The sequence below is a fragment of the Chlorocebus sabaeus genome, chromosome 15 (assembly GCF_047675955.1).
Source record: "Chlorocebus sabaeus isolate Y175 chromosome 15, mChlSab1.0.hap1, whole genome shotgun sequence".
Taxonomy (NCBI): domain Eukaryota; kingdom Metazoa; phylum Chordata; class Mammalia; order Primates; family Cercopithecidae; genus Chlorocebus; species Chlorocebus sabaeus.
In genome coordinates this window covers 82,804,265-82,818,096 of record NC_132918.1, presented here as the reverse complement: position 1 = coordinate 82,818,096, position 13,832 = coordinate 82,804,265, and the positions used below count along the sequence as shown (strand labels likewise).

Genomic DNA, 13,832 nt, shown 5'->3' with positions numbered 1-13,832 from the left:
ATGCCCAACTAAATTTTAAAACTTATTTGTGTGTGTGTGTGGAGACAGAGACTCGCTGTGTTCACCAGGCTGGTCTCAAACTCTTGGGCTCAAATGATCCTCTCATTTTGGCCACCCAAAGTGTTGGGATTACAGACGTGAGTCACAGCTTCTGGCCAGAAGGCACAGTTTTTGTTGTTGAGGAAAGTCATTTTACAACAAAGCCTTTTGCAAGGGGCCAGACTTGCCAACATACTATTGACAGACAATAAGATAATTGCTGTAATCAGCAAGCAAACCACAACAACAAACCACAAGGAGATTGTCTCGTTTCAGAATTATTTAGTTCTGGGAGCCTATGTTGTAGGTTCTTGGAAGATGGTGTATGTTTTTTGCATCAGTCTTCTCTGAAGTTGTCAAGAGTGTGCAGAAATGTCCAGCCTTTTTTTTTTTTTTTTTTTTTTTTTTTTTTTTGAGACAGAGTTTTGCTCTTGTCGCCCATGCTTGAGTGCAGTGGCGCGATCTCGGCTCACTGCAAGCTCCACCTCCCTGGTTCAAGCAATCCTCCTGCCTCAGCCTCCCAAGTAGCTGGGATTATGGGCATGGGCCACCACACCTGGCTAATTTTTTTTGCATGTTTAGTAGACATGGGGTTTTGCCATGTTGGGTGGTTTGTCTCGAGCTTCTGACCTCAGGTGATCCGCCCGCCTTGGCCTCCCAAAGTGCTGGGATTACAGGCATGAGCCACCGCACCTAATGAGGATTAGGGTCCGAAGGAGCAGCTCCAGATAGACATGGAATCTAAGGACTGGAGGAGATTGGGAAGTTATCTCGTGCCCTCATTGCTAACCGTGGGAATCTTTTCTGACTGGAGCTTATCTTGCCTCTCCCTGGTTCTAAGAACACAGTTTTTCTGCTGAACTTGTTCTCTTGTTAAGAACCCAAAGCTGACGTCTATTTCCATGTGACTCCTGCTTTCAAATGCGGCTTAGCCAATAGTTTATTATTATTATTATTTTCCTGTAAGGCATGGCATTGGTTCACCAATTTATCAGAAAGTTTTTATGACAAGGAACTGCAGAGCTAAGGTAAACAGGAGACAGCAGCGATTCCCCTTAAGCAAAGCAGTTGATGATATAAACAGGTCAAAAGCTGAGTTGAGGCACAATATGCCTGAGAAAGGTAGGCTTGATCTTATCTTTCCTTTAATGCTATGGGAAGGGAGAAAAACCCTGAAACTTTTCATGTTCTTGTTGTTAGCATTCAGAGAAAGCACCCACCTGCCACATATTTACTGTGCAGCTTTGGGCAAATCATTGCACCCTTCTGGGCTTTTATCTTCACACCTAACCCACCACCTCTACTGACGTGCTACACCTGCTTTCCAGTCTTAACAACTGATGTGCGTAACATTTGAGGAACCTCTGGGAGAAAAAATTCCAACATGTCCGCAGTTGGGATTGAGCTGATTGAGGCACGTCTTCCAGAAGCGAGTGTGGTGGAGTGGGGTCTTGCAACAGGAGCAACATCACAAGAGCAGACTCTAGGGCTTCTTAGTCTAATCTAATCTTTAAGAAGAAGGTGTTTGGTAGAAGGGGCCTGACTCTGTGAAAAAGCCTGGGGTTTGGAAGGGAGCAGTGGTCCCAGGCATGGTGTGGAACTGACTCAAATCCAGCTCTGTCTGATCCCCTTGGAGCTTGGGGAAAGGAGAGGTGTGGCTAGTATATGTGTTTCCTGTGACTGCTGTGATAAATTGCCACAAACCAGTAGCTTGGAACAATGAAAATGTATTCTCTTGCCGTTCTGGGGGTCAGAAATCTGAAATCGAGGTGTCAGCAAAGCCACACTCTTTCCAATTCCACCCTATAGGGTAGAATTATTCATTGTCTCTTTTCACTTCTGGTAGCTCCAGGTATTCTTTGGCTTGGGTTGTGTCCCTGCACTCTGTGTCTGACTTCACGTGGCCTTGATCTCTATGTCTGTGTCTTCTCTTCTGTCTCTTGTAAGTATCCTTATCTTTGGATTTAGGATCTACCTGGATAATCCAGGATGCTTTTATCTGAAGATCCTCAACTTACTTATATCTGCAAAGATCCTTTTTTTTTTTTTTTCCTAAATAAAGTCGCATTCACGGGTTCCTGGAGTTCTAATGTGGACATGTCTTTTGTGGGCCACCATTCAGCCCACTGCTTTTGGTAAATACTGCTGTCTTAACAACCAGGGGCCTAAGCAGCTCTGCGGCAAGACCCTCTAAAAAGATGGAACGCGGAGGAGAGAAATAAGAGAAGATGGGAGTTCTAGCATCCCAGGACAGCAAGGAATGTTGTCCTGTGACTCTTTAGGATTGAGCAGCCATGGAGAGAATGGCAGCCTAGAAGCTCCAAGTGCCAGCCAAGTGCATGCAGGTGGGCCATGGCCCAAGGCAGTGCATTCCAAACTCATGCTGGTGACTCAGGAGTGGATCACACACTTAATGACCCAGTTACAACCTGCGTTAAACAAAAAAATAAGCAAAATAGAAAATAATGGGAATATCATAATTTATTGTAAGAAATAAAGGTAAATATTGTTTTGAGAAATGTATGTGTGGGTATGCATGAGTGCACTGGATCATGATGTAAAATGTCTTTCTCACATAAGTTCCCATCAAAAAGTTTGAAAGCCACCAGTGTATGAGACTCTACCATGGCTCTTTACAGCAGCATGAAGAGAGCTGTGGGTCAGGGAATTGTCCTCAGTTCTGGGCACAACATTGGGATTAACCTGGGACCGAGGGAGCTCTGGCCAGGCACAGAAACAATGTCCTGGATAGCCACAAGAGGGAGCACTCAACTCATGCGAAACCTCCTTTGGCGCCCTCCCTGCCTCATGGCCAGAAGGTGACCTTGCAAAGAAACTGAGATATGGGTGAAAAAAAAAGGGGGGGGGGGGGCGGGATTAGGCCGGTAAACACTGAGACCAGTTAAAAATGTGACATCAATTGTAAGTACAGGTTTGTGAGTCTGGGAAGCTTTCAGATTACATGGAAAAAGAAGGTTTGTATTAAATCTGCAGTTTTTGAACACTGTTTCCCCTTGAAACCCTTTGTTTCTGTGAGATTTTATGGCAGAATTCTAATCAATGAAATAGTATCCCTGTCACAGGCATCCTCCCCATGTTGACAGTCCCTGAGGACTGTGTGCAGAGTACTCTAAACCTAATTAGGGGAGCTATAATGAATACTCTGAATTAGAAGGTATCTGTAGTCCCTGTTAGTGCTGATTCTTTGATTTTGTGACTCAGAACAAAAATCTATAAAAGCTACCAAATCTTGTCTTCTTTTTGAAGCCAAGTATCTGAATGCCCAGCCCAGACACTGGCACGAAGTGTTTAATAATTGAATGTTTGAAGGAAGAGTTTATTTTGCATGCTTCTCTGCAACGGCAGCAGCAGTAACCTAGTGCATAGTGAGCACCCTTTTTAATAGTGAGCACTCTTAAAAAGTTGTTGGAGTAAATAAAAGAATGAACGACATCCTGCCCTAAAATTTTAGATGACGCCTTCTATCAGTCAAGCCAGCAGAGGGCAGGAGAACTCAGCTTAACCACAGCATTCTTGTCGGTGGGCGGAAGCAGTCCAGAAGCATGCGCTGAGCAGCAGGTCTGGTTGTTTTGTAAGATTAGGAAATGCACAGCCAGAAAAGGATAAAGACACAAAGCATGAAGGTCCAACCTGGGGATCTCGAAATCTCTGCACATGAACCTCCAGAGCTTTCTCTGTAGACTAATACCTTTATCAGGCAATGGGATTTGGCTTTAGGCTGACTGTCAGGTACATAGAGAACAGGACAGGCATTGCCAATCTTGCAACAGGATTTCAACCACTTGGTTGGAGAGATTCAAGGAACCTCACAGTGTACTTGTGTCATGGAGAGAAGATAGGATTAAAAATCAGAGGTTCAGCTGGGCACGGAGGCTCACAGCACTTTGGGAGACCAAGGAGGGTGGATCACAAGGTCAAGAGATAGAGACCACCCTGGTGAATGTAGTAAAATCCCATCTCTACTAAAAATACAAAAATTAGCTGGGTGTGATGGCGCACACCTGTAATCCCAGCTACTTGGGAGGCTGAGGCAGGAGAATCTCTTGAACGGGCGAGGCAGAGGATGCAGTGAGCTGAGATCACACCACTGCACTTGAGCCTGGGTGACAGAGCAAGACTCCATCTCAAAAAAGAAAATGGAAACAAACAAACAAACAAACAAACAGAAAACAGAGGCTCTGACTCTGAAACTAGTTATGTGGCCTCGAGAGAGCTCCTTTTCTTCTCTTGGCTTTGGTTTTTCCATATGTAAACTGAGGGGTAGGACTAGATCACTTTTTAGGTTCTGTTCAGTAGGTGGATCCTTTGTGGCTTCAGTCCTGCCCCTGCCCTCAACTCTAGGGGGTAATAACAGGAAAGTCAATTAAGCAGGTGCTTTAGCCTCAACAAGTCAAAGCCAACCTCATCGGCCCTGGTGTTCTCAAGAGAGAAAAGGGGAGTAGTGGTTGAGTAAGAAGAGACAAATAGGAGACAGAAAAATAAAAAGAAAAATGAGACAGAGGATTGACAGGGACAAGAGCAAAGCAAAAAAAGGAAGAAAATAGAGACAAATATAAGAGAAAGATGACAGGGAGAGGGAAAAAGAAACAGAGCTGAGTGTGATAAGAGAGGAATGACAGTGGGCAGTGGTTTAGGACCTACTAGTTTTCTAGGGTGGTAACAATCCAGTTTCAGACTAGAATTAAGCTTTTAAAAGACACAGATCTCTGAGCCCAGCCCAGACCTGTGAATCAGAATCAGTTCAGTTAGGATCCAAGCATCTGTGGTTTATAAATGTTTCTCAGGCAATCCTGGTGTGAAGCCAAGGTTAGGAAACACCTGTCTAGAGTAATACTAATAAGTTTGAGTGTGAGAAAATTGGAACTGTTGCAGAGATACTTTCATTCCATAGGGGATTTTTGTGCTTATGTGGCTTCTATCATACTTTTTCAAAAGGGAGGTTTCTGGATCAAGTCAAAGGCAAAATTTGCCATGTATTTTCCACTGTTCCAGGGGACGGGGCCATTGATTCCTGGCCTCATTTTCCAGACCCTGCACTGGAGGGATCTGACCAAGATAACACCTCCCCTGTTGACTGCCCTGGGAAGGCTCATGGAAAACCTCAGGTTTAATGCCTTGTTTTAGGAAGGAAAATAGGTCAAGTAAAGTGGGAGATATTCTCTGGGTGGCATAGGTGGGTGGAACACTGTTCAATTTTATTTAATCAGGAAGCCCTGAGCAGAAATCAGAGCAACAAGTGTGAAGCTTCTGGAGAGTCCAAAGAACCCACAAAGAGAAAGGGAAGCTGAGAGAATTAGGAACAAAACTTCCTTGCATATCTTACCTTTCCTCTGAGAAAGGAAACGCTGGAGCGACAGTGAGGACTCAGACATCAGCCCAGCTGCACACTAGCTATGTAACTTAGGCCTCCATTTCCTTGCCTGGCTGGGGTCATTATGTTATTAACACACTTAAGCAATTGTGAAATACTACATAGAGGTGAGTTAGCGCTGTTGTTCACTTCTATGTGCACCAGGAGCATATGCCTATTTCAGTGGTAAACAGATCTTTTGTCCCTTGGCCTTCCAATCAATATGAAGACTCTTACATTTTCAGTGACTATGTTAGCATACTCACATGACAAATTCAGTTAGTTCTTAACATATAGGAACATTTACACTGAGCCTCAGTATTTAGATTTTTGTCCTTTCTGAAGCTCAGAGATGACTAAGGGATCAATAGATACGTGTTCCTGAAAGTATCAACTACCTAGGGTTGGGGGCTGTGTGTGTTTGTGTGTGTCAAGTAATACAGACCTCAGTTAGCTGCCGTTCATTATGCTTGTCCTACTTACAGAATCCACAGAGACCCACAAATAAGGACAGAGAAATTTGTCTTCAACTCAACCATCATTTTTCAACAAATACTCTGTGCTTAACATTTTCATAGTCACCGAGGAGAAAATAAAGATAGTTGAGACAAGGTTTCTACCCTCAGCGAGCCTCGAGACTTTTATTTTTATTTTTTATTTTTTGAGATGGAGTTTTTGCTCTGTTGTCCAGGCTGGAGTGCAGTGGCATGATCTCGACTCACTGCAGCCTCTGGCTCCTGGGTTCAAGTGATTCTCCTGCCTCAGTCTCCCGAGTAGCTGGGATTATAGGCACCCGCCACAATGCCTGGTTGATTTTTTGTATTTTTAAAATTTTTAGTAGAGATGGGCTTCACCATGTTAGCCAGGGTGGTCTCGAACTCCTGACCTCAAGTGATCCACCTGCCTTGGCCTCCCAAGAGCCTTGACACTTTTAGATGAGACGTACAGACTCCCAAGGAACAGAAATATGTGAGGGTCTCTGCTAGGGGCTTGAAAGGCACACTTTTGGACACAGGAGTGGGCCCCGTTGATTCTAAGTGAGAAGCTCTTGGAAATATCTTAGAACAGGCTACATTATCTTATTAGTTAGAGACGGGTTAAAGATATTCCAGGAGAGGAAACGGCATGTGCAAATGGAGACGGGAGGGTACAGGGAAGAGTGAGTGTTTAGAGGGATTAGGAGCGCTGGCAGACAAGGAACCATGAAGAGGGAGACTCATGGGAAAGTCACAAAGGAAACACAACTATCAGGCTGCTGTGTGTGCATTTGAACACACTGGCACTGGGGACTCATTTAAAGCTTTTGAGCTGGAAAGTGACAGGATAGGAGACTCCTACAAGAAATGAGCCTGAGATGTCACCACCTATGCCTCTCCAAGGAACAGGTAACCTTACAGGTCTTTGCCCTTTATTACCTAAAGCAATCACTTTGGCCTAGGCTTTGTGGAAGCTGGTGAAAGTCAATTTGGCAGGGAGGTCTGGCTCTTCTACTATCTGCAGTTCCAGGGGCTTGAACTGGGAATTTTCCAGCTGAATGGAAGCCCTTGGAGGGTTGCAAGTTTTAATTCTTGTGCTCCATGATGGTGGGGTTACTTAGAAGAGAAGGTCCCTATGCGATGTTCATCCATGCACCCTTGAAGAGTCTATATGCTCATAGCCTACCGCCATCCCCAACAGCTCATCTCACGCAATCCGTCTTCTGCTGCATAGTGTCTTACTCCAAATTGGTCTCCTTCTCCCAGCTTTACTTAAATCAAACCTTCCACTTGCCAGCTATAAATCTAGAAGACAATTCAACGAATGAATCCACATTAAAATGTTAATAGTTACTAAGTTTTAATGTATTATACCTCCTAGGTAAGTACACGTAAGGGAGAAGAGAGTATTTTCTAATGGAAGGATTTCAGCACCTATCTGCTGCATTTCTGTGAGATCTTCCTAGACCTTTAAATGACACCCGACACATTCCCACTGAGAAAGGCCTGCATGCTTCTTGGGTCAGAGCCTCAGCAGGGTCTCCAGCTCCCAAAGCGATTGACTGGTTCATTGGAATCACCTTCGGCTTAGGACTGGTTTCCTCCATCTGAGCAGAAATAAGAAAACCTGTGATATTTTATAGGCTACCAAGCATTTTCACTTACATTGTCTTATTTGGTTCTCAAATCTTGTTTGAGAAAAAGAGAGGATTATCAGGTCCATTTTAAGCAGATGCAAACTGAATACTTAAGCCTGGGGCCTCAGACTCCCAACCCATGACTTTATGCTGTTCCTTGTTGCTTCTCCTCACTGACTTTATTTCTCACTGTCTTCTGTCTGGAAAATAAAATGGTTTTCTACTTGCAAAATGTCCAGGAGAAGTTTTTAGCATAAACCCACTTTCTGACCTCTCTGGAATTTGTGAAACTTGAAGGCATTTGAGAGATCATCTGCATGACTCTCTAGGCATTGTCGATGATTCTTCTCATTTCCTTAACTCAATATCCAAGTAAACCATCATTGTATCCTGCTTACTATACTTCAAAATGAACTTTAAGTCTAACCAGTCCTCATCTTCTTCATGGCTACCACCTTCGCCCCAAACATCATCTTATGTCACCTGAACTAGGTCTAGAGCAGAGGATCCCCAGTAAAAAAAAAAAAAAAAAAAAACAAAAAAAAAAACAGTTGGCCATGGACATTTCAAATAAAATCTGTGTTCCTTTTGCCCTGGCTCCTCTTCTCTCTTAAACACTTCTTAGACTCTGAGGTTATCTCCTTTCTTGAGCTCTTGTGCTCCTACAATTAATTCCCCACTGAGCAGAAGGCATTATTTTTAAAAGAATCAAATCAGGTCAGTTTTCCTGCTCAGAAGGGTTTCCCTGCCACAGCCTTCAAGGCTCTCTATGATCTGGTCCTGGCCTGCCTTGCTGACCTCATCTCCTAACCCTCTCTGCTTTAACCACTCTGTTCAAGTCTTTGCCTTGTTGCTGCTGTTTGCATTTACCAAGCATACTTCTGCCTCAGATCTTTGCACTGATTGTCCTTTCACCTGAGTTGGAGATATCTTCATTCAGATATTTGCATGGCTAGCTCCCTTGCCTCAAAGAGCTCTGTTCAAACAGCTCCTCCTCAGAAGCATCTTCCCCCTACCATTATGCTCTATACTTTGCTTTAACTCTAATATATTTGAACATACCTTGATTAATATGTTTATTCTTTGTCTTTCTCAGGAGGACTATGCCTATCCAGTTCACTGCTGTATCATCGGCGTCAGTCTAGCAAAGCTTCTCAGGAATTAGCTGTAGAAAGAGGTTGAGTGAATCAATTTTATGGATGGAGAAATTGAGGTCCAGAGTGAGAAGGGCAGGTCAGTAGCAGAAGCAAGACTCAAGAATACATCTTCTAATAGGCCTGGGAAATGCCCTCTGCACCCAGCCTCCTTTCTGGTATTACATAAAAACTAGGTTCTCTTCCAATATAAAATTCTCATCTTGAGAAAGTGATAACATCTTAACAATAATAGTACATTCTAGTTTGCCTTTTTATTTCCTCCAATTTATACTCATTAATTATCAGAGCTGGAGGGAACCACAAAGATGACCTGCCAAGTTTTGTTTTGCAAGTAAAGAACCAAGGCCCAGAGAGGATGTCCCATGGTTGGTTGTGGCAGAACCAGACTAGAGCCCAGGTCTCTCAACTCCCACTACAGGCACTTTCTCCTTCCTTGCATTGCTTAACATTGAATGTCTATGTCTATTCACAGATTATGTTGCTTTGTATTAAAATAAGTTTCTACTCCTTATACTGGCAGGTAGTCACGCCAAAATGTACATTCCACAAGGGAGGTGGGAAATCATATCCTGTCCAGAAAAAAACTGCACATGAAAGAGGCCTGGATGCCTTCTAGAGGTGCATGTATCCCGGCTGCAGACTGCTCAGCCAGGAATCTCTGGTATCTCTGAGTCAGGGAAGCATGAAGCATTCTCAAGTGAAGTAACATTCTCCCTGTGACCATGCCACTTCCTGCCTGTGTGCCCTCGTGTAGGGCACTGAAGGTCTAAGGACCTCAGTTTCCTCCTCTGTGAAGTGGGAATAGCATGCCTTGAAGTATTGGATGAGAAAGTGCTTTGTGAGCCACAGAGGATTGGGTAAGGATTCCTAGTGAGTTTGGTTGGTCTGGGAAATAGGGTCCCAATACAACCACAAACCACTTTTCCCTTCCAGCTTTGAGACTTGGGAGAGATGCCCTGGGGGTTGATTGCAGAAGGCTCAGGTTTGGAAAGTTTGAAGTGCTTTATGCTAAACCAACCTTTAAGCTGTAACTCACCATGGAGGGCTCAAGGGAGAATTTGTGTCCCTTTTTGTCCTGGCTTCTCTAATAAGTGGTTCTTAGACTCATAATTCTCCAGGAAGTAAAAACAATAAAAGCAAAACCCATAAGTCATCTCATTTACAGCCTCAGCTCTTCAGCAGGGTGTGAGGGAAGCCACTGTTTACTATTCATAAGTAGGTACTTGAACAGATAGAGATCATGAAGTGTTTTGTTTGTTTGTTTTTGGTGAGAAGCAGCTGAAGAGGGAAGAAGAGAAGAGGAGAGACAGGAGAAGGAGAGATGTCTTGAGGCAGAGATTGGGATAGGCCCTGGCAAAGGAGGGAGAGAAGGCAGGGAAAGAGCCGGGCTGAACCAGACCAAAGTCAGAAAATGATTGAGAAGGGCAAGAAAAACAAAGGAATGAGGATACAGAGTCAAGAAAGGAGACAAAAGAAGGATTGAATGAGGAAAATTCTGAAAGATAAATTTGCAGAAAGGTTAAGGAAAAGGAGGAAGAAGAAGGAAGAGAAAGTGTAGAGGGAGAGGACAGGGATGGGGAAGGAAGGGAGCAAGCATCCGGGGAAGGAGAGAGAAGAGATCCTAGAGCACAGGGGAAGATGGGGAGCTGCTATTTGTTCTTCGACTGGCTCCTGCTTTAGAAAAATCCTCCTTTCCCACTCAGTGGGAATGCCAAAGACCACATCCTGGATACAGGAGATATGAGATCATTTGGAGGTACGGAGGGACAGTCACACTGATAGAACTAAACTCTGAGTCCTTAGTCAGGGGCCAGAGAGAGTTGCAAGATTTAGAGAATATAACATGTATTTCCTAGGGCTGGGTTCCACAGCTCCGGATTCATTGATCTCTTAGACTATTCTGACACATGTGAATGACTTTTTAATGCCCCACTTTGCCCTTAGTCTTGTCAAGACCTGGAAGCTTTAACACTTCTTGCTGTGCATTTCCTCTTTGCCTTGGATTACAGGCACAAAAGGAAATAGTGACAATTATTCAAGCCATTCAGGATACTTCCAAAACCTTTCTGCCTTCTGCCTCTCAACACTGTGGTTCAGGTCTAAGTACTGAGAACATTTTAATACATAATGTGAGCTTCGCATGGTTTCCGGAGATGCAGCATATCTTTTTAGCTAATATTGGCTTTTTTGAAGCTCATAAGATATCAGCTCTTAAAGATCCTGTAGGGATCATCTCGTCCATGCTAGGAAATTAGTTGGTCCTTCCTCAGTAAGGAACTATTTAGATAAAAGCAGTCAGAACTCTGGCCTGAAGAGCAAACATTTAACCAGAGTTCAATCAGAATTCAAGGACAGGTTTTCTTAAACTTTCTTTGTGTCTAGGAGATCAGGCAGAGCTGAATTTAAGAATCTTTTGATCCTTTCCCACTATAGATACACAATAGTGGTCATATATGTTTTGGGAGTTCCTAGACTTTATATGTCTAAACTGGGGCTTCCTGACATAAAACTATGCCTACTGGCCAGGAATCTGTTAGAAAACTCAGAGCTTGGTAGAAGAAACTCTGGCTTTGGAATGTGGAGATCTGGTTTTGCTCAAAGTATGCAGTATGTGAATGAGAACAATTTACTGACCATTACTCGGCCTTACGGATTCAAATTCTGAGGTTTATTGGATAATTTCTTAGATTGCCTTCCAGTTCTAAATTTCTCAGCACCAAAATGAAGTCAATTTCAATCTCTCTGTCTCTCTCCCTCCCATATATATACACATAGCCATACATACATATGGACACAATAGAAAGGCAGGTAGATCAGAAGTCTCAGTTGCTGAGAATCAGGGAGGGAGAGTGAGCCAGAGGTACCTTCTCCCCCATTTTAGAGAAGAGTGACGTTCTTTCAGAGCCCTGTTACATCTTCAAGACTTTTGATGAGATAATGGAGGAAACAAAGAGGGCACAGTCCTTTTACTGTCCATATTTCATTCCCAGATCTGTTATTAGAGGAATGATTCTGATCTCCCCCTGCCATACACATGTCCTTTTGCATTTGTCGGGCCTTCCTAAAATGTTTGAGTATGATGACAGATGGAGTTGTCTGGGTACATTTATGTGCATTTAAGGGTGATAGTGTATTTGCTCTTTAAGGGCTGAGTGTTTGAGCCTCTGTTTGTGTGTAATTGAGTGTGCATGTGTGGGAGTGAAATTATGGAATGTGTATGCTCATAGCACTGAGTGAAAATAAAAGATTGTATAAATTGTGGGGCTTGTGGAGTTGTGAGTCCCTGTGCGTGTGCAGTATTTTTTTTTTAAGTAAGACACTTTAGATCTTGTCGCCTCCCCTGTCTTCTGTGATTGATTTTGCGAGACTAATGGTGCGTAAAAGGGCTGGTGAGATCTGGGGGCGCCTCCTAGCCTGACGTCAGAGAGAGAGTTTAAAACCGAGGGAGACGGTTGAGAGCACACAAGCCGCTTTAGGAGTCGCGAGGTTCCGAGCCATCGCTGCTGCCTGCTGATCCCTGCCTAGAGTTTGACCAGCCACTCTTCAGCTCAGCTTTCCCGGCGCCGCCGAGATGCTGTCCTGCCGCCTCCAGTGCGCGCTGGCTGCGCTGTCCATCGTCCTGGCCCTGGGCGGTGTCACCGGCGCTCCCTCGGACCCCAGACTCCGTCAGTTTCTGCAGAAGTCCCTGGCTGCTGCCGCAGGGAAGCAGGTAAGGAGACTCCCTCGACGTCTCCCGGATTCTCCAGCCCTCCCTTACCCTTGCTCCTGCCCCATTGGTTTGGACGTAAGGGATGCTCAGTCCTTCTAAAGAGTTTCGGTGCTTTTCTGGGTCCCTCATCTCCCAAAGCTCTTGAGAAAACTTTCAAAGGCTAAAATCCCCTTCTAACTCTTTTTTCCCCCATGATAAGCGGAGTCGGGCAGAGTTCAGGTGAGTTCTTACTTGGTATTCAAGAAAATTCCAAAACCTGGGTAGTTGTCTGGGCACGAAGCGATGATGGCGTCTATCCCTGGTGCTGACCCTGGGAAGCGCTGACCCAGGTGCTGAAACGCAGACCTCTGAAGCTGCTACCTCTTGGCGTATCTCACTTCTAAACGTCGGGACTAGGGCAGAGGGGCACTCTAAAGACCAAACGCAGTATGTTCGAGATTGTGAGAAGTCTTGTTCCCTTGCAGTTTACTTGGTAAAATGGTAAAACAATTCTACTTTGTAGCTCGTGATATGAAAATTGAATTAAATTGTTGGCACACACTTTATCTTACCAGAAAGGTCTTAATGTGTGTGTGTGTCTGTGTGCGTGTGTGTGTGTGTGTTTTAAGCCTACAGGGACAGAAAGATTGCAGAAACATTTGAGTTCTTAAAGTCTTTTTGTGTAACTTGGTAATTATAGCAATTACCCTTATTTTTATATACTGGATTGATTTTAAATGTGACAAAAAATGCGCAGCTGTAAAAACTGGATTTTGTGTGTGACCAAATCTGTTCTTTAATTTAGGCTTTTCAATTTTTTTCCATTGTCCTCCCTCCTTCTCTTTCTCTCTTTTTCTATCCCTTCTGCCATATACAGGAACTGGCCAAGTACTTCTTGGCAGAGCTGCTATCTGAACCCAACCAGACGGAGAATGATGCCCTGGAACCCGAAGATCTGTCCCAGGCTGCTGAGCAGGATGAAATGAGGCTTGAGTTACAGAGATCTGCTAACTCAAACCCGGCTATGGCACCCCGAGAACGCAAAGCTGGCTGCAAGAATTTCTTCTGGAAGACTTTCACATCCTGTTAGCTTTCTTAATTAGTAAAGTCCATACCAGACCTCTGATCCCTCACCCCTAAACCCCATCTCTCTTCCCTAATCCTCCAAATCCTCAGCGAGACCCTTGCATTAGAAATTGAAGACTGTAAATATAAAATAAAATTATGGTGAAATTATGAAAAATGTGAATTTGATTTCTATTGAGTAAATCTTTCTGTTCAATAATACATAATAAGCTTGAGTGTTGGTTTCAGTAAAGTTATTTGAGATAGGCACTCCAATGTTCACAAACATCTATTTAAAATTCTCAGTGGCAATAAAGTTTACATTTTAAATGATAACTATTATAACATGAGTCATTTTAAACCTAAATAGTTTCACATAACTCTATGCATTCAAACTTT

General features: G+C 43.7%; 1 protein-coding gene across 1 annotated transcript; it reads left to right on the top strand.

Moving 5' to 3' along the window:
- The first annotated feature begins 12,142 nt into the window (after nt 1-12,142).
- SST (somatostatin) lies at nt 12,143-13,617 on the top strand. Its single transcript, XM_008009501.3, has 2 exons — nt 12,143-12,389; nt 13,246-13,617. Exons 1-2 carry the CDS (start codon nt 12,252-12,254, stop codon nt 13,456-13,458), a joined length of 351 nt encoding a protein of 116 aa, XP_008007692.1. The 5' UTR covers nt 12,143-12,251; the 3' UTR covers nt 13,459-13,617.
- The last annotated feature ends 215 nt before the right edge of the window (nt 13,618-13,832 follow it).

Coding starts and splice junctions, on each gene's coding strand:
- SST (XM_008009501.3), top strand. CDS start 12,252: ATGCTGTCCTGCCGCCTCCAGTGCGCGCTGGCTGCGCTGTCCATCGTC. Junction 12,390..13,245: donor CTGCTGCCGCAGGGAAGCAG/GTAAGGAGACTC, acceptor TGCCATATACAG/GAACTGGCCAAGTACTTCTT.